This window comes from Athene cunicularia (assembly GCF_003259725.1).
Source record: "Athene cunicularia isolate RWA chromosome 3 unlocalized genomic scaffold, athCun1 chr3_part1, whole genome shotgun sequence".
Taxonomy (NCBI): Eukaryota; Metazoa; Chordata; class Aves; order Strigiformes; family Strigidae; genus Athene; species Athene cunicularia.
In genome coordinates, this window is record NW_020799097.1 from 63,095,232 (window position 1) to 63,116,409 (window position 21,178).

The 21,178-nt window shown below is 39.6% G+C and overlaps 1 protein-coding gene across 3 annotated transcripts in view; it reads left to right on the forward strand.

Annotated features, from left to right (window-relative positions):
- Window positions 1-21,168, forward strand: part of LOC113477718 (vacuolar protein 8-like) — a 34,111-nt gene extending 12,943 nt beyond the window's left edge. For all 3 annotated transcript variants that reach the window (XM_026844242.1, XM_026844241.1, XM_026844243.1), the window contains 10 exons: window positions 5,477-5,599; window positions 6,631-6,713; window positions 7,937-8,062; window positions 8,903-8,948; window positions 10,048-10,181; window positions 14,374-14,502; window positions 16,569-16,683; window positions 17,418-17,552; window positions 18,060-18,185; window positions 19,009-21,168. In XM_026844242.1, the coding sequence (XP_026700043.1) occupies window positions 5,477-5,599; window positions 6,631-6,713; window positions 7,937-8,062; window positions 8,903-8,948; window positions 10,048-10,181; window positions 14,374-14,502; window positions 16,569-16,683; window positions 17,418-17,552; window positions 18,060-18,185; window positions 19,009-19,130 (1,139 nt within the window). In that variant the 3' untranslated portion in view covers window positions 19,131-21,168. The remainder of the gene's footprint in view (window positions 1-5,476; window positions 5,600-6,630; window positions 6,714-7,936; window positions 8,063-8,902; window positions 8,949-10,047; window positions 10,182-14,373; window positions 14,503-16,568; window positions 16,684-17,417; window positions 17,553-18,059; window positions 18,186-19,008) is intronic.
- Window positions 21,169-21,178: the final 10 nt, after the last annotated feature.

Sequence of the window (21,178 nt, forward strand, 5' to 3'; positions counted from 1 at the left end):
CCAGAAATGTGCAGTATTTCATCTGGGGTCTCACCTGTGTCTTTTATTGTGGCATCCAGGGACATCTATTTTGTGGTACACTCATTATAACACTTGCTTTTTTTGTGATTGCATCATGGTGATATTGTCATCCTACAGCTAATTTAATCACATAGTCTTTCTCCTCATCTGCTGCTGTTTCTGGTAGACACCTATTAATTAAGGGTTTGCAAAAAATGTTTGCAAGTGCATGTTCATACATTTTGTGCTATAAGGTTTCCTTCTGTTTCTTGTTGTTTCAGTCTTCTAACTTGTCTGTTATTTGTAAAATATTCCAGTCCTCCACATTTGACAGTGCTGCACTCACACCTTTGTATTAACTTTCCAGTTCAAAACCAACTACAGACCAGTCTTTGTGAAATTTCACTTGTAGCCTCCTTCCAGCTGGTCATTCCCATTCAGCAAAACTTGCTGCCAGCTTGCTTTTAGTCAGTTCCCTATCCATCATGTGCTACTTGCATTTTTCACCAACTTCTCTTGCTTCACTATACATATTTCATATCATGATACAGATATTTTTCTGACATCCAGGCAGATAAGCTCAACCACAGGTTATAAGGTTAGTCTGGCTTGTTCTACCTTTTGCAGACTATGTAATTCTACTCTATAAATTGTGTAAAGGCCTGTATAAAAAGCCACGAATAACATTTATTTCCCTTCCTGCAGTGTTCATTCCACCAGCTCCCTTCTCCAGTATGGGAAGTTGCAATCAGATCTCCCAGAAGGCTGAGAAAAGCATGGTGAAAGTGTTACTTTCTCATTTAAGTATTTATGTTGTGAAGGAGGAGTGTATAAGCAGGTTCCAACTACCTGAAAGTGCGGATTTGCATTTTATCCCACCTTTTTTATTTGCAGGTTTTTAAACACTTTCCTGTTTGAAACTTATTTTTAAGCATTATCTATTACTAGGATCAGGTTAAGAAATCTATATACTATGTTACTTTGTGTGGATTGCAAATCGCCTCTTTAAATGTCTCAATTAGGCATGGCATTGCTAAAATTTTAGATACCTGGCACGAGAAGAGCTTTCTTTGTGTGTAGTCAGTGAAGATCTACACAGAGATATCCCTTCACCTGTTTTAAGCAGCCCGCAGAGGAAGTGACTTGTTTGGGGACCTAAGGATGTTTCTTAGTCCTGAAGGCACTCTTACCCTTCTAGGTGTCTCTGTCTCTAACCCAGAGTATAGGGAACCCTAAGCCACTCCAGATCCAATCCACCTTAATTCTCTGTTCAGCATGGTCACCTAATGCCTTTGCACGCTCCCTTAAGTGCCAGCGTACTTCTGAGAACAAATACTTCAAATTCAGCACTCAAGGAGCTTGCAAACTAGCTAGGAAGGCATCTGCTGAACATAGAGGTAGGCAGTCCTGCAAAGCTGGGTTGCTGCCTGGGATCTGATCAGTGTTGAGGATCTCTGTCCCACTTTAACTAGGATTTAGATGGACTGGATCCATTTATTTCTATTTCAGACTATATTTAGATACCACAGCAATGAGACTAAAGCAAGAGGCAATTCTCTAGAGTTTATTTTAATTTTAACTCACAGACTCTGATATCCTGTTCAGTCGTGTCCTTCAGGTAAGAAAAACATGCTTCAGAATGGTTTAAAAAGATAAATACGGAAGCCCAATCAAATTAGGATATCCTTAGATAGCTTTAAGGTGACTAAAATTCTAAATCCAAGAGTGGTAATGTCTTAATTCTGCTACAATGAGCATTCAAGACTGAGTGAAGCTGTTTAACAGTGTGACTGCAAGTTATACATAAGTTGGGTTGTCTGATACTTACTGCTTCAATAGATAGCCAAAAATAAAAACAGCAAACAAACCTATTCAGATGAAAAGGAAGTGAAGGTCAGTTTGTTCCGACACTAGCATTTGTCCACACAGCAAAAGGACACATGCACATTTTCAGTTATCTGCAGCTTTTCATTCTGTGAGTGAAAGTTACCAGTTCTGGGATAAGAACTCTTCTCAAAGTACATAGGAACAGAACTAAATGCTCACAGCAAGGGTTTAGGGAGGCCTGAACATCTGCATTAAGCTAAACAAGGAGGATGCACTGAGTGTAGAGCACGTTCAAAGTTGTACAGACAGGAGAATTTTCGACCACACAAATGGCAGAGAGTGGAAAAATATAATTTATAAATACAGGTTTCAAGGTGAGTTATTCAAACCCAGCTTGAATAGCTGTTATCGATTTTCTCATTTTAGAGGAGCATCTGAATACATGGTTCCCTTCTAAAAGCACTTCAAGAGGCATCAGTGGTTGCAGTGGCATCAGTGGAGAGACTGTATTACTTAGATAAATAGGTGGTTCAGGAGAGAAACATAACCTAGCCTGCCACATCTCTTAGAGAGATGATAGTACAGTTACACATCTTGGTGAGATAGATTTCTCCACCCATTCTGTCATATGTTGACAAAACAGATAGTGTTCAGCCGCATTATCTGACCAAAACTAGAACGAGAATGGAGAGAAGGATAAGGGAAAATTACATATGTAAGAATGAATCCAGCAAACCCACAATAATGGGCACTAACAGGCTGCAGAGGGGAACTTGTCAGCTAGTGAATAACCCAAGGGAAAAGAAAAAAACCAAATATTTTGGTCACAGAGGTTTCCATCATGTGGGTACCTGTTGTGGTCTCTCCACTCTCTTGTGATGAGAACAGGTGCTCCAGTCCTTCTGGGCAGGAGTGGGGTGCCTGGGTCTCCATGTGCCACTGCCTTCCAAAGCAGGCTGTAAGTGCTCATCCTGCCACTGTAGGCTTCCAGTGTTGACCACCACCTCTGAGCCCTCGGGCAGAAAAATTGTTTAAGCTGTCATGGATGTGAAGCCAAGACAGTTATGTTTCTTTAAAGAAGAAAAACCTCTGAAGCACCCAATGGCTCATATTCTGTCATGGCCAGTGCTTTCTTCAGAAGATCTTCAGACTGAAAATGCACCCCTGAGAAGCTCTCTCACAAGAGGGTATAGGATTCCCCTTCCCTGCCCTAGAAGGGAAAGAGGAAGAAAGAATTTGTCCAAGTTTTATCTAAATGTTTGTAATCCCCTTGGTTCTCTTCCACATGCACAAACATTCATGGAGTGCATTGTGTGAAAGAATGAAGTGGCAATATCTGAACTCTTAATCTTTTTACCTCTCTTTACTCCACTAATGAGAGTTTACATCACACCACACTAGATTCCATCAGTTGGAGCCTGTCACGGTTTAACCCCAGCCAGCAACTAAGCACCACACAGCTACTTGCTCACTCCTCTTCCCCACCCAGTGGGACAGGGAAAAGAATCGAAAAAAAAAAAACCAACAAACAAAACTCATTGGTTGAGATAAGAATGGTTTAATAATCAAAATAAAACAATATAATAATTGTGATGAAAAACTATTTTTTTTTTTTTTAAGAGAGAAATAAAACCCAAGAAAAGACAAGTGATGCACAATGCAATTGCTCACTATCCATAGACTGATGCCTGAGCAGTGATCCATCCTCCAGCCAACTTCCCCCCACCCCCAGTTTATATAGCGAGCATGATGTTCCCTGGTATGGAATATCCCTTTGGCTAGTTCAGGTCAGCTGTCAGTACAGCTTCTTGTACAACTGCTTGCTGGCAGAGCATGGGAAACTGAAAAATCCTTAGCTTAGGATAAGCGCTATTTAGCAACATCTACATCAGTGTCTTATCAACATTTTTCTCACACTAAATCCAAAACACAGCACTGTACCAGCTACTAGGAAGAAAATTAACTCTATCCCAGCTGAAACCAGAACAGAGCCACACAAAAGAATTTCTGCTTCTGCTGAGGGAAACAAAAGAACAAGATGAAGGCAGATTAGATTGGAGAAAGGCTTGTTTACAGAAGTGACCAGAATATTTCACCAGAATATCCCATGTGTAAAAGCTATTTTAAAATACATTACTCTTTCCAGAACAATTATTTTGTTCAAAAATTAGAGTTTTTTTTCTTTTCAGAATAAAAGATATTTCCTTGAGTATAAAATACTCATATTTCTTGCTTTCTTCTTCATGTTTCTCTCAGCAAACTTCTTGAAACTAGCCATTGTTTAAACCGTCTAGAAATGTACATAAATGAACCAATAGTCAATTAACACTCCTGTGGTCTTTAGTAGCAGTTTGACTCATATAAACAATAGAAGATGCAGACTATGGCCTTTGCTTTTTCCTTTAGTAAAATAATCTGTAGAGTACTATAGTATTAAGAGAATTTTTCATCAGTCTAATTCCTATTTATATAAGCTTTATGAGCTTCAAAAAACACCACTGTCAACACCTTATTTTTTCAAAATTATGCCACTAGAACACTTATAAGATAGAAATACAGATAATGTATAGCTATAAATAAGACAGTAGGTGCGAGAGGACCCTAGCTGACTCAGTGTGGCAGCAGGTTATTTTTACAAATGGTTTGATGGCCTCATGGTAGAGGGGTAGGGAAGAACATAATAGAAAGATTCTCTTTCATACAGTGCAGCTGAGGCTACCTTCACTAAGTCCAAAACAAAAGGAGTAGAACTAAAAGCAGATTTTTTAAAAGAATGGTATTACATTTCATACCATAGTATAACTTTATCATATGTAGTATACTTACATACACAGTATATAAATATGTTTTATAGTATTTTATATAGTTAATTTTATAGCATTATTTAAATATTATAGTGGGTTTTTTTTCCCCCAGTTTTTCATTCAAGAGTCTCGAGGGACTCTGCAGATCTTTTTTGAATTGTCCTTATTCTCCAGGATATTTAATACAACTGTACAACTTAATACACTCCTATGTAAGGAAGCATCACCACTTCAGAGAAGAAGCATCTTTTCAAATTCCAATAGTTGAGTCAAATTCTGTCTTTAAAAACTTCTTCATTGTTTAGCTGTCAAAGGACTGACACAGGCACATTCAAAGTGAGAAACCAGCCCTGAATATACCCTGCTAAATTAATTCCGTCTTAATTTCAGGTAATTATGTAGTTTTTGGTTGGCACGCTGTGAATAGCTTAATCAGACATACCAGGGGTACAAGGCAAGTACGACACCTTGCTAACCTGTTTAAAGAAACTTACGGTTCTTTTACTTCAATCATCCCAGTCACAAAAAAGTGCACTGAACCAGCTGTGATCTTTGGCTAATCCAGAAGTCTTGAGTTAGTTTCCCATTGAGCTCTTGTAATTTTTAACAGATTTCTTTGAGTATTTCTTTGAGCAAAGAAATTTTGATATATACAAAAGAATCAGAGAAGCTAACACCAAAGACATCTAATCCTTCTAGTTGTCCTGCTCCTGGCTCACAGTAAGATGGCAATGTCTTCCTTCCTTCCTTCTTCCTCTTTCTCTTTCGCCCTCCCCCCCTCTCTCTCTCTCTCTTGTTCTCTCTTTTTCTCATTCTCTCATTCTTACTCTCATTCTTTTTTCCAGAGTCCAACCGAGAAGCTATTGGTGCTGCTCAAGGAGTTACACCCCTACTGTCCCTTGCCAATTCCTACGATCCTAGGGTCCAACAAAATGCAGTTGGTGCTATTCTGAACCTCACACAATCAGGTACTTTCTCACTAATGTTTTATCTAAAGTTGCTGATAGAAAAATTTCTTACTAATAGAGGAGTAATTCAAAATGGTTAAGGCAAGAATAAAAGCTTATCTGAGCAACAAAATTTTCCTTTGCATATGGCATTCATGTTGATACATAGGCTGATGATTTAAGTTTGGCCTCTCTTTAGGTAATACAGACCCTTTTTTTGCCTAGTACCAAAATAGAAAGGCTTGATTTTCAACCCTTAGGTTATGTACAAGCACTCAAATTATCAGTCAAATAGGAAAAAAAAATGTTAAAGTGACTTGGTCTAGAAAGTTAGTAGCACATTTGGTGATACTTTGAGGCAATCTCAGAAGCTTATTCAACAAGGTCAAGCTCTAGGAACATAGACTTAGAGCTCTAACTTGCTGTTGGAAGATGGAAAATGTAACTATTATGGGCCAAGCATTACAGGCTCCTGGGATATTTGCCATCAGCTTCAGCAAAAGCAGCATTTGATCCTATGAAATAATATGTGCATTAGCATACATTAACTGAAATAAACCAGCATTAAATCTCACCTATCTAGATGATACCATTATCCCACACAGCTAAACGTTATAGGTGTGAGTAACATCTCTTATCTCTATATGGTGGAAGGGAATGGTTGGTAAGAACTTCTACAGTTGGCTGTTACACTTCTCTTATTATTCAGAATTTTTATAAGAATTTGGTTTTTTAAATACAGAAATCATGGTGAATATCATAACTGAGGTTTTTCAGATCCTCAGAATAGGCTGTAACATAAAACCAGCAAAGGCTTAATGGATCAGACAGCCTGCTAGTCATTTTGCTGAAATGTCTGCATACTGCTATATTGCATATGCTCTAAATTATATACTCTCCAGTCACACTGATTGGCATACATTTGGACAACATCACCACTCTCTAGAATCCAATGATTGTGCATATTCCTTTTGAATGGTGCCTCCAGATAAGAGGGAGAGGAAGGGGAAAAACACACTAACAGCACTTTTTTTTTTTTTTTTAAATGTCAGAGAAAATCCAACAGGTCCTATGCAAGGAAGGAGCCGTACCAGTTCTTGCCTTGCTGCTGGAATCTCCTGACCCAGAAGTGCAGGTATGGCTCAAACAGGTCAGATTTTTAAACGCTTAACAGCGTGACTGTAAGGAGAGCACAAGCCACAGCATGTATAAATGAAAAGGTGGAGAGGGGTGTAGGTTCCTCTGGAGAAGCAGGGAAACATGTGAGAGCATCTTGGTGAAACTCAGCTCAGTCAGATAATGTATATTCAAAACTCTCAGTTTGTTTAGCTCCACAGGAGAAAGTTTATGACGCAGAAGTGCATCTGCCAGCACACAGTAACACATGCACGCAGTTATTATGCGGTTACCTTCTTGTGTCTTTCAGATCATCAGACACATTGCAGATAGGACTCTTTCTCTGTTTTCATTTGCATCCTAACTTTAATCTTCCACTCTAAGCAATTTTACTAAGAGTTCTGAGAAGGCATAACTTGCAAAGATTTTTTTTCTTCTTGTAAGTGTCTGGGAAATCTTCCTATTTCATGCCTGCCACAGACATCTCTTTGATTCCGCACACTTAACAGAGAGCTGGTCTTGGTTCAAAAGTATGCTGATGAAAAACTATGAATCAGAGTTGTAAACCTTAAAATCCACTAGTTCATTCATTCAGTCCTCTGAGTAGTACAGGATTGTTTTCTCCATCAGTTTTGTTATCTCTAGTCAGATTTCTTTTAAATGTCTGAAGGGATGGAGCCTCTGGAATTGCTTTCTGCAAACCGTTTCAGTGTTATCAGCTTTTTCTGACATTCATCTTAAATTTTCCTTCTCTGCAGTTCAACCTGTTTCTTCTAATTATATCTCCCTAGTAATACATACTCAAATATATATAATCCTCCCTGGTGTTAATGTTTAAATCCTTTGAAAATGATCTGGCACACTAGGGCAATGACTACATCCAGCTTGAGTAAATGAATGTAAACATATAATACGGGAGATGCAGATGACCTAACTTAGGTGGCAGCAGCAGTGTCATTGCAGCAGCACAGTACATTCCCAAATACCCAGGGTCCTAATGGGTTTGTACAACACACAGTGCCACAGCATGTTTGCTGTGGTAGCTATAGCAGATTGCATCACTTTTCCTGGAGGAAAAAAAGATGTGTGTTATCACATCTACTCGATAAAACACCCTTAAGATGAAAAAGCACTTTATTTTCATCAGCATTAAGTCTGAGCATTTCTCCAGTTTATTTTTATGCTCTTCAGCATGTCACCACTGTGACCTCCTCTCTCTACTTTTCTCTTGCTTCTCTGCAGTATTACAGCTGTGCTGCCCTAAGCAATGTGGCAGCCAATGTTCAGCACCATGAAGCCATGCTGAGACACGGCAACAGATTCCTGCTGCGCACACTCATCTCTCTCCTATCCTCTTCTGTGGACAAGGTAAAGATATAGGTTTCTCTTTGTGTAAAGGTTTAGCATCAGAGTAGAGCTATAAGCTTGGGCTTCCAGTTTCAGTCTAGCACAATTCTGGTCATCTACTGTACAGGTGCCTATGCAGCACCTTTCCCATGTGAAAAAATAACGTATATTAGAAGATACATAGGTTCTACAAGGTCATTGTATGGAGAAAGAGAAAGGAAATAATTAAAGTTTTTTCACAGCCCTGACCGCTTTCTTTAGACTAGGATGGCCTGTATTCTTTAAACTTGAAACTACATGTGTGAAGTGCTCTGTCCAGGCTCTCAACTATCTTTGATCACTGTGGCAGTGACAGAAAGTATCTGGAGCATCTATTATACTAATATTTTTTTTTCTTGGTATCTGTAACTTTGACTGTATGGCTTCAAAGAATAACATATTGAACATTTTGCTTTGTTGGGAACCACACCAAAGAAACTGCAGTAAGTCACAGTTCAGGATTTAAAGGGTGGAACCTTAAATTCTGTATAGGAGGGAGGGGAAAAAAAGGCAAAGCAAATGAGACAAATTTACTCCATTTTCCTATAACTTATCTGACATTTTAAAATAAATCAACATCTGAACCCTGTTGGCTTTTCCTCATCAACAAGAGAATGACTGATACTAGAGGAGGTTGAAAAAAATTCATCAAAACTTTGAAAAAACTCAACCCATGTCCCCAAATTTATTCTCTGAAAATAAATGTAATAGCTTTCTAGTGTTGTCACATTCATTTTGTATACAGTAGGCAAGAACATGCATTACTGAAAGCTCTCTTTTTTTCTCTCATTCTTTTTTTTTTTTTCTCTTTGGCACAAGCAGGTTTCAAGCCAGGCATGTGTTTGCCTAAGAAATTTGGCTACCAGTGGTAAGCAATATCTTGGAGATAAACAAACCACACTATTTCTTTTTTCTTTTTCTCTCTGTCTTTCAGAGTGAGCATAGTGGGCTGGGAACCTTTCATATTAAGAGCAAAGAGATACCCTCTTTTCTACATTTTATTTGGATGTTAAAGAAAGAGGGAGGTGCAGTGTATACATTAACTAAATCTGCCTCAGAACTCCCAGATAGTGAGGGGGAAGTATCTGGACATAGTGAGAGAGACAGCAGAGGCCTTCTTAGCACAGAGCCTTTGCAACTTAGTAAGTCTTTCTCCCTTCCATGTTTCTTAAGCATTAAATCTGATTAGGACAGAATGTCTCCTGAAATTGCTGCTTGAGTGGGGAAGGCGTGAATCTGTCTATCATTAAATATAATTTTCTCCCAAGCATTTGTCATCCTCTTAAAAAAATCCTAAAATAAAATGCTCAAGGTCCGTTTCTACAAGCGTACTCAGGAGATGAAAGCAGAGGACTGGCACACTCAACACTAGAGCCCTAGGGTTCAGGGTGGAGTTGTTCATCTAGAAAGCAATCACAGTTATAGTGGAGTTGGGAGTGAAGGAACTGCCGCACTGCTCCTTGGCAGCTGAAAACCCCTGGTCTGCTTGGCCTTTTAGGATTGCCACTCCATCTGCTGGCTGCTCTGGCATTGCCTTTTAAGTGCCCAAAAGGACTGGCTGAGGTGGCAGGGAGAAGTGGGGTATAAGGATCCAGCCAGGAGGGCTGATGTACCCTCTGGCTAACCATAACTCTGAAAGATAGGTGGTGCTTGGGAAGGACTTTCTGTCTGTGCAGCAGAAGCTCCCACCTTCTTACTGGGCCTTATGCCAATGAAGGACTCAGAAAATTCCCCTCATTTCTTCTTGCTGAGGTTCAGATACGAACTGAAGGGTGCCCAAACCTATGTTCTGCTCTCAAGCCTGTATTAATCCTGGCAAAAGGAGCCAGAATAAATGAGGGATTATTTTTATAACAAGATCCCCTCTAATTTCATCACTGAGGCACAGTCAGATGTTTGAGTTGGGGCCCAAATGCCTCCTCACAGTGCTCTGAAGCTCCCTGACCTTGGTCATTTTCCCAAACCAGTGGACATCCAGGCTGAGATGGTTGCTGAGGACATCCTACCCAAGCTGCTCTCTCTCCTGGCATCTGGCAGCAAGGACGTGCGTTGTGCCTCCATCGCTCTGCTCTGGATACTGTCCCAGCACCCGCACAACCAGGTAGGGGAGGTCATTTCCCAAGACCAGAGGGGAAAGAGCAGCTCTGGCTACCACCTGGGGAAATGCCCTTTTATGGAAAAACTGCATATAAAATGCATTTTGAGAATGACCACTAGGCTCTGTGAGATCTCCCAACCCTTCTCTCTCCCCCCCAGAATAATGAGGTTTTGTCAGCTCTATCTGCACTGTCACTTAACTACCGGAGAAATGTATTTTTTGTGGTGAGTGGGATCCAAAGGATCCTGCAGTTAATCAGATTGCCTGTAAGGGGGCCCAAGGGAGGGTAGGCGGGCGGAGACAGGTGTCAGATTTCTTGGATGTGTGGATACTGCCCTGCACTTCCTGCAACTCCCTGTGGTCCCCTCAGTCCAGAGACTGTAGGTCTCCAGATGGGTGTACAAGGGGCAGGACACACACGTACACCTTGAGAGACTGCAACCATGGGCACAGCCGAGGAAGTTAGTCCTTGGCTACAGAGCTTACACACACACTGAGAAACAGAGAAACTAAGTTAGAGCATGCATTTAAAGTGCAAAGTAAAGTGCAAAAATACATCACTTCCCTAAATGGACAGTTATTAAAAGTATATTTGCATAAATCTAGCATGTTTTGAATTAGGATCAAGATAGCAAGGGGGACAAATACAATTTGAAATCCTGTCTATCTTTAGCTAATTCACTAGGACTTTACTGTGTCTCCACACGTCCTTAGTTACAGAATGATTCTTTTGCCCACGTTCAGGGTTAACACCACCATTAACAGTGCAACGCTATGCAAATACATGAAGTCTGACTAGAAATAAATACAGCAAATAAACAAAACAGACACTCCTGCTGTACTTTCATCCTCCACATAAAACAAAAAAAATCAGTAAGTAGCAACTGACAAATTATTATTATTTTTAAATGTACTTTTCCTTTACAGTAATTAAAGACATCTTTAGGATCATGGATATGAAAAGGTTTTGATAAGTGTCTTAAGCTAACAATAGCCTTTCAAGAGAGTCAGAGTTTGGGCATATAAAGCAAAAAAATTGTGAGAACCTTTCCTGCCACACTGGTTTAAGCAGTAGTGACAGACTGAGTAACTGCAGCTAGGCTTAGGTGCTTCTTGAGGCTGAAACACATTCAATGTGATTTGAAATTTCCTCCGGGTATTGGAAGCCTGGTGCCTTACACCTCAGCTGCACGTACACAGCACAGCGTGAACCACATTGCACCTACTCTAACTCCAGGACATGATGGAAAAAACGGGTAAGCTCAACGCCTGGGAAGCAGCAAGTAGAGCACAGAGCTTCTCAGAGGCACTGTGGCTTTGTAGGTTTTGTGCTGACTGCATTAGCACCAAACATCTTCATTGCTTGTCAAACTGCCTCATGCAATCAAAACACAATTTGCTCTCAAGAAGCTTACAACTGAAATACATTCAGTTAGTTGGAGGCTATTTACACAGTAAAAATGTTACTCGGCATGAGGCATTATGCTGGAACATTGTCCTCACTCTCATTTGCTTTTCTTGCCCCCAAACGCCATTTGCACTTGTTCTCCCAGCAAAGATTACCCACAGTTTCTTTTCTCTCCAATCCGGCATCGTGTCTCTACCAGTGCTTCAAACCCCCAGCTACAAAGGGCACAGCACAGCGTCAGTGGGAACAAAGGCACAGGGAGCTCAGCCTTGTTACACCAGCAGTGGAACAGCCTGTCCTTCATGGGGGAAAAAGATCAGCAGCAGGAGGCTGAAAAGCAAAGCATCACCCTTGAGAGTTTATTCTCTGGTGAGAAGTATCTACATCTCAAAATTTGTTTTAGTGAGCAAACATGGCTGTCCCTGAATACTGAATGTTGCTGCTTTGTGCAAGCGAGCCCTGGGCACTCTGAGAAGAGGCTGACCTCTCCTTACTCATATCCTGCCTCCCCACCTCCATGCCTTTTCTAGCCTGTTTTTCAAGTCTTTTCAAGGTTTCTTTCTCTAACTCAGGCTGAATTCTCTGTGAGTGAAAGAGGGACTTCTCCATGGGAACAGCTGTTAGAAAACAAACCACTGAACAAAGCTAACCTTTACAACCAAGTCAAGTGATGCTTGAATTATTGCAAATACTACCCAGGATACAATAGGACAGAATTCATCTGCCCTTTCGTTACCATGAGGCAAACACCCGGGAATGCTTCACAGGAGCTCCTCTCCCTGCTTAAACCTCTTTTTAGCAATCTCCTGGCCAGACTGTTGACAGCAATTCCCAGCAAGCGCTGGAAAACTTCCCTCTTGCAGGGGAAATTTTATTCAGTTCTCACAAAGACAGGCCAACCCAGAAATACTGAAGAAAGAGTGAGGCTTTGTGAGAAAACAGCCCTTTAAGTCATATTCCTTTGAACAAATACCTGGAAGACAGGGTGACAGGGGTCTGTCTACTCCAGATGATGCCACTGCCTTTCCACTCCAGGTACAAAATAACTTTGCCTTCCCATCTTGCTACCTGGTAAACAGGGGATAATATTTATCTTGTCAAGAAATCCCTGGATAAGGGGAGTGAGCGCAGCATTGCACTTGTAAGCACAGTTGCTGCTGGAATGCTTTTCCTTGTCTTTTTTTTTTTTTTTAAATCTTGGGAGATCTTGGGAGAAATTAGATCAATGTCCATCTAAACCACCAATCCATTTTTACTCGGAATTTTCTCGTGATTCTCTCGTGTTGTGCAGGACTGAGCCAGAAAATAAAATTTGGATCCCAGACATAACCAGAAAAGAGGTTCAGCAAAACACTGTCACTTACTAGTGCAGGTCCTAAATAAACAGAAGAGCTTGGCAGGGAAGTCATTATATATTAGAAAATTCATTTATAGTCTGTAGAAAATTTCTTCCTCTCAGACTGTAGCAAATCAAATAAGGGTGCTGCGATTGATGGGATTCTATAGAAGAGAGGACACGGTGCAAAAGCACAGAAAACAGTCATCAGTGGTAATTTAACTGGATTATCTAAAACTATATTATTTCTGCCTTTGAAGAGAAAGGAAAATAAAACCAGAGAGAATTTACAGCTATATGGGCATATAGGATTCTTTAAATGCCCTGAGTTTAGGCATAGCACTGCCCTTTCCATCTATTTTCATGTTTTATTTCAGGATTGCTGGTTGTGACAGTGCTTAAAAAGAACAGCAGTGAAGATGTCAGCTGATATTAAAATAAGATACACTTTTGCAATTTTACCTAAGTAAAAGATGCAAGATAAACTAATTTTTAAAGACATCTGCCTTTCAACGCTGCTTCAGTTATCCTGACATTTCACAGGTTTCAGAATTATGTGATTTTTCTCAACTGTATGTAGGACCAGTGATCTGTTTTATGTTGAACACTCTTGCTAATGTGTCTCAATTTCTAAATAGCACAAATAACATAGTTCATTACTAACAAGCATAAGAACTGCATAAAGAACTCAAATTCCTAAGGGAAAGAGACTGAAAGTAAAAACACTTGCAAGAGGAAATATTTTGCTTTTAACCGTAGACCTAACCCAAAGCCTGTTGAGATTAGGTTTCTCTTAGAAACAGCAGTGCACCCTTAATCCATACTGTTACTGAGGAAACTACTTGGGCAGTAATCCAAACTGAGATGATCTGATTCAATTAATACTAATGGTAATTGGAGAAAGACTACATTCAGAGAGAGAGGAACTCTGTAAAAGTCCCTCTAAAATATCCATCAGGCAGCAGAGAAACATATGTATAAACTCAGAAGATGCTGTTTGGAACATGTTACTGAAGCGATGCCTGATCGCAAACCGTCCATTATTGTAGCCACGGTAAGTTGCTGAGGTACTCAAGGACATGCTGCTGCTGCTATTTCACCACCTACTTTTGCCTTTCACACCTACCCTAACCACTTTTCCTTCCAGTCAGGATTACACGTCCTTCCCCTGACCACCAACAACCTCTGGGAAGTGTTTGATGCAAACAGAAGTAAACTACCGGACCTTAAATACTCCAGCTTTCCATAGCAAGTGACTCTCTGTATATCAGTGCCAATCAGTAGACCATATTTTGAGAGAAAAAGCACAGCACCCAGACACTACACCATTTTTAAATGACCTAAGTAATGCTCATCTTTCAGAGCCAAGATCTGTCTATCTATAGTTTGCTGCAAAGCTGCATTGTGTTGTCCATACTGGATGTAATTGAGATTCTGGTTGCTCTTTTCAGGATACTCTGGCATGTGCTGAGCTACTACAGAGCCTGGGCATGCTACTGTCAGCATATAAAACAGACCCTGTGATTGTTGGCCATACTGCTTGTATCATCAAAAACCTGAGCCTTTCCAAAAACATACAGGTAGGTCACTGTCACTGAACTATACGCTGGGAGGTTGCAGTTATGTTTATATCAAATCAGCATTACCCACAGATTTATTTTTTTTTAATGAGGCGTACACCAAGCATACTCTACACAAAATTATGTGTATGGGTAAAAGGACCTGATGTGCCATAATGAAAGTGGGTTTTATTTTTATTTTTCTAATATAATATAAAAATGCTAATGAAAATAAGAAATGTCTAATTTTTCCTATGAGTGATGTGGTTACCTAATTAGAATGACTGCATCATAGGTATAAAACGTAATTCTAACAAAGACATTTCTTACTAATTAAAGGAACCCGCCAGGAAAATGAGGTTTGTTATAAACTGAATCCTTATTTCCTAACTCTCACTCTTCAGCTGCCCTTAGTTATCCATTTACAGTGTTCAACACTGATCTAATTTCACTCACAGTTTGTTAAATATAACCCCAGCTATTGATGTATGATTTGCTTGTTTGGCAAGATACTAGTTGTGCCAGGCTACTATAAAGATCTCTATTGCTGACTTTGCTTCTAATGAAATCCATATCCACAGATGCACTTCTTTTTCCTTGCCTTTTAAGAGTACCTTAATCAAACAGTTCCACTAGTAACAATCAATATTGGGGAAAAAAAAAAAAAACACAAAACCAAATCCTAGTCTCTGCTTTTTCCCACTTTCTAGTACCTGCTTTTTGAAATTCAGTTCCTTTTTTTCCTCCTTTGTTCATGATCCAATTACCACTAGTTCCAGAGATTTAAACTAGCCAAAAGGAAAACTATTTTTTCCATTTACATTAAGATAAGAATTATATGAACCTCTGATAGTTATGAAATCAATTTTTGCAGGGAAACAGATTCCTTCAAACTAAAAGCCCCCAATAAGAGTAAAAATGGATCATCTTTTCAAAGTTTGCTTTAAAAAAAAATACTGTATTTGTCACTTAAATTCTGGGATTTTATTCTGTTACCAGGAGAGAGCTGGTTCATCTTCATAAGGCTTTATAATGTATAGAGTATTTAGCTCTAACTGCACAAGTGAATCCACAGACCTGAGTGGAGATACCAGGTTTCCAGGAATGAACCATCCCTAAAACACGAGTCCTTCGCACAAGAGGAAAAAAAGGTGTTGTTATGCCAGCAGGACACAAACAGTTGTTATGCCAGCAGGAGTGTGGGAGCTTGGAAGGCAGCAGTCTTGAATCCAGCTTTAGCCTCTAAGCAGCAAGTTGAGAAACTGCAACATAAAATGAGCACACAAAAAAAGATACTCTCTTTTGTTGATAGACACCTGAGCTCCCCTATAGAGCAAGCAGCTTCTATTATTGGGACCTCCCAGAGAGTTGACTTTGTGATTCAACTTCACCAGTAACCAGTCACCTCCAGGTGACTCATTCAGGATTCATTTCTTGATCTCATGTGCTTTTAATCCAGATAAGCACAGGTGAAGTCTCTTATCTGTTTTGAACTCAGTCTCTAAGATGTACATCCCAGTACAGAGACATGCTGTCCAATACCACTTTTGGCATAGCAGAATCAACTTAAGGGATACACAGAAATGTTTAATTCATAACATTTCCCTCCAGAAACAGAACCCACTTTTGCTAGTGAGAGGTCATCTCATATTTCTGCAGATCAGAACATTTCAACATTAGGAAGTTTTCAAAGCCCTGGAGGCAAGTAAGAGAAACTGAAAGACTTCCACATTTCTCAAGGCTTTGCTACAGAGCACTCAGCTTATTCACCTCTGCAGCAAGACTTGAACACATGACAGCTTAATATTAACATACAGCCAGGTGCAGCAGTGATCTGTGATCATGAGAACATCCCACAGACAGAGCAAGCTCTGGAAATTGCCCGTTTGGCAAGATACCTAAAATCAGGTGATATCTGAACAACCCAACGTGTTTGTCACCTGGCTGTAGTAGATCTGAGAGGAGACATTGCCATTATTAATGTTTTAGCCCTCAGTACCGCAAAGAGTTATTCAGCACTTTGGAAGTCCTCGGATACCACTAAAAGATAAAGGAAGTGCTAAACATGAATCTCTCTCTTGTTGTAGAGAATCATTGAGAGCCCATGTGTTGAAGGTCTCCTCCAGACCATGCTTTCTACCGATACTCAAGAAGACTCTCTCCGTTATGTGACATCTTGCCTTGCTGAGTTAGCAAAGCAAGGTAGGGAAGCAACCCCACCATAAATGGCTTAATCAGTTTTCTGTTGAACTGCTTAAAATTTTTTACTCAAAAATCTTTCTGCTGAACTTTACTGTTGTACGTGGTCTGTCTACTTTGATTTGTAACGTCACCCAGTTTCTCTGGCTGAATTCATTTCACAATAGCACAAACTAATATAGGAATTAAAAAAGACTAAAATACTAAGTGGCTCTTTCTCTTCACATTTTTTGCACATTTTAAGAGATCCCAAATTAGCACCAGTAGAACATACAGCACCTCCTCATGGCAGAGAGGATCAGTGTAAATTTTCCTAGCCTGCCCCAGCATTAGATACTGTCTGGCAAACATTTCCTCTCTTGTATCTGGTGTAATTGCCGTGTAACTGATGACAGGTCACATTTAATTTTTCAAAAGATGCCCACTGGGCAAGAGTGGATCTTGTACATGAAGTGATTAATTCTTTCAGAACACAGAACCAACAAATTAAAAATCCCATCAGACTTTCTATGAATCAAATCCACAGCCCTACCTTACTGAGAGCATAACCTCAGGACATGACCCTTTTTTACAACCTAAACATACATATTGCACAAGTTCAGCACTTATTTTGCTTCTCTAGCTGCATGAAGGATTTCCTGTTTAGGCAGTATGGTTTCTGGCAGACCTCTCATCTTCATTTCTTCAACACTGGAGTTTTTATTCACAGACTACTCTCTTACCTTTCTGTCTTCCAGAAGGAGCCACATTACACATGGTCCAATGGATGGATGAACCCTTGACAAAATGCTTGGTGAGACTGGCTGGCCAACTGGAACATACTGAGCCATCCTTTCAAGCTGCCTCCATCATCCAGCACATGATAGGTCATGGTAACTGTCACACAGCATTACCTCTGCTTTCAAAGAGATTTATGACTGTCTGGAGTGAAATGAGCCTTTTCCCAAATGAGTTAGCTGTCAGGCATCGAACAACCTTTAACGTTCCTATAGCATCTGGTCTCTACATATTTATTAGCATAAAAGCACCTACAAGTCACCCTTGAAATACACATAAACCAGTGCTTGAGTGCATGAGAAACCCCAGGGATTAAAATGGACCATAGATAAAGACCTGATTCAGCTGCTTGTGGCCTTCTTCAAGCACAAGGACCAGCTTCCTACCACAGCAGCCCACTCAGCGTTTTATTTACCTGAGGTATCAGCGATACCACGAGAAGCTGTAGGACAGGGACATCCTTTGCCATTCTTCACAGTAATGTTGGTTGTAGCTGAAGGTAGACAAGTCATTATCTTAAATGATGTTACAAAAATCAGTTTTTGAAGTGTTTTAAAGGCTCCTATTCATCTCAACCATTCATGGTTCTCCCATTTATGCAGAAAAAATGATCCTTTTGTTGAAGCGTCACATTGGAGAGATTCAGGACTACCTCAAGAATTTTCTTACACACCAAGAGATCCGCTTTCAGCAGCTGGGCATCTCTACATTCTGCAGACTTAGAGAAGGTATGTCCTTCTTGCTGGGCCAAGCCCCCGGGCACTGCCTGCTCCTGCCCGCCACAGGCATTGCTTTGTAAGAGAAATTACAATGTCAGGCAACTTCTCTGGCAACTAGCTCTACTCACTTAAGCAAACAGAATAATCTCAAGGGTAGCTGTTATCTGTTTTTAAGTATTTTACAGTAAAGGCAGGGGTTTTGTTTGTTTCCTTTAAAACTAAAGGCTTTTTGACCAGCAGGGAAACAGGACTTCAGGTACAGATATTTTTATCCAATATAAGAATGTTTGGCACTAGACACAGCCTAAAAGCCTTTCAAATATGAATTTATTTTATTTTGATAAAGCAAGCAAATCACATGATTATCTGGTGTTAAAGCTGGGAAGTCTCACATCTTTTTCACACTTTACATTTTGTTCCTTGATTTTTTTCTATTTTTGATTAGTTTTTTTTAGTTTTGGGTAGAAGTTGAGTACAGAGGAGAGTTATAATATGGTAACAAATGTACATAGAGTGTATCTTCACATACGTAGAGCCAGAGCCAATACCCTGCTACATCTTGATATGTACCTGTTGCATAAGGCTGAATTTGGCAACTGAGCTTTAGACATCTGTATTAGGAGACTTTAGCAACAATCAATCTTGAATGGTCATAGGAATGAAAACTCAGTATCTTTATGTAGCAGAAGACTATTGTTCTAACTTCTCTATAGTTTACACTGTAATAAAAACCGTCAACTGTATCTAACCTGAAATATAAAGCTTTCTAAGCATCTGCATTAAAATACAGGGAAAACCAGCAGGTTGCCTAACATTTATTTTTCCTCTTCAGATCCGGAATTTTCATTAGTGTTCAGAAAAAGCCAAATGGCCAAACTCCTTGAGCAAGTCCGTCAACAAACAGAAGAAACTCAAGAGCTCCTCAGGGCAGCTATTTGCCAAGATGACAGTTAATATTTAAGTGACAATATTAACTTAAAACTTACCAGATCCAAGAGCCTGAACTTTCAGAGAAGACAATTCTTTTCGCTGGTTTCTGTAGCTAGTTTTCCTGCTACTTACAGTTTCATCATGCAAAAGAGATGTTCCAATAACAAGAATTGGAGCAGGTCAAAATGCAATCCCTTGAACACTTTGGCTGACTTAAGTGTACTTGAGAACTATGGCTACATTCCTTCCAATGGTTTGGAAAACACGTTACTCTTGGCTGATCTTCCATGGTTTGTTTTTGGTTCCCTCACCACCCCCTCCAAAAAAACAGTGCTGTATTCATGAAGTTTTATTCATGTACCAGCCTCATTCTACTGAAGAAGCATCTCTCAAGTACACAGGTTCCTCTGTATTCACTTTTATTTTATCTCTGTTCCATGTCCTTTTTTTCAGAGCAGACTCCAGGGACTTGACTTTAGAAAATAACTGAATTAACCCATAGTATAAAGGTAGCAAGCTACTAACAGGTTACTACAGGAAGTAACTGCTGAGGGACAACTCAGAAAAATTGCAAGAAGTTTGTAAGTAACAGTAGGACAAGCCTTAAGGCTGATGCCTGTGTACACTGTAGGCACTACTAGTCCAGCAGGAGCAAAGGCACACTGAGGCAGGTAAATGTTGCATAGAGCATGTTCAGAACATAGCAGCTACCATACAACTTTGAGTGAGATGTCTTTGAATACAGAAGCCTCTGCTCTGCAAGTGGTAAATTATTTCCAAAGGTACTTGCAACAGGGAAAGAGTGAACAAATCTGGCAAAATTAGAAATTGATCTTATATTTTGATATTGATGCTTCATTTTAAAAGAAGTTAAAGAACAAAAAAAAATAGTAGTAATACGTTTAAATTCAACTAATTTTATTACATGTATACAGGATACTGTATACATCTATCCTGTATCTCCTCCAGGAGAGTCTGTCTTACAGACCTTTTAAGCTAATCAAACCAGCATTTTCAGGAAAAAAATGTAGCACAGTCTTGAAATTATGCGGCACTTTTTTAAATGCAGGTTTTAATTTGTAAGAGAATAGCAATCTAATAATAATAATAGCCATCATCTATTAGTAATCCAGTTCCACCTTTGATGAATACACTTGTTTTTAAATACAAGGCTGGAGCTTCATGTTGAGCTGGCTGAATACCGAAATTTTGGAACCATTCTCCTGGAAAAAACATCTGCACCCAAGTAGAACAGTTTCTTATGAAAACATTTCTGAAGAGTTTCCTGTCATTTGATGTACTTCTGACCATGCTATAACTCTTGCATGCACGTAGAGCTTTAGAGCTGCCACTGACTACAAACATGGAATAAAAGTGTGATTAAAAAAATAATGTAAAAAACCCCCATTCTGTTTTAACTAAGAGCTCAACATTGCATCATTGCATTTTACTGAGGCCCAAATCTCTTAAGCTTAGTTTTGGTGCTTGGGGGAGGCATTTCTGTTAATAATTCCTTTCAATCATTTCAAGTTCTCTCTAATAGTGCTGTTTAAAAAAAACCAAAAAACAACTAAAAACACACTCAAAAGCCTCTCTGCAGTGCAGTAAAGGCCTGTTAAAGAACAGAGCACACAGAAACTTCAGATAAATATTGAAAATGCCATATAAAGCATTAGGTGTGACAGGAATTTTCTTTTGAAATCTGATGTGAAGGACTCATGCTCAGCTGTGGGCAGTCAGTCTTATTAAGACAGAAGACTACAGTAGAGCACTGAATGACACAGCTAGACACAAACCCAGAAAATCTCAAACTTCAGGCCACCTCCTTGGGTGAATTTAGATCATTTTTCCAAAAAGAAAATCAGTGCAGTATTAAGTAACGGCATTAGAATCTGTCTGTTTTTCTTAGGTATTTAATTGCAAAAAAATATGTCAAGGTCCTCACAAGAAGGCAAATAAAGCATTCTTTATCAGGAATGAGGACATAAGAGATGTGAAACAAGCAAAACTAATGGTGAACAACCCAGTAGCTATGAGGTGACTCAATGTCACCCCCCTAAGCATTTATGTTG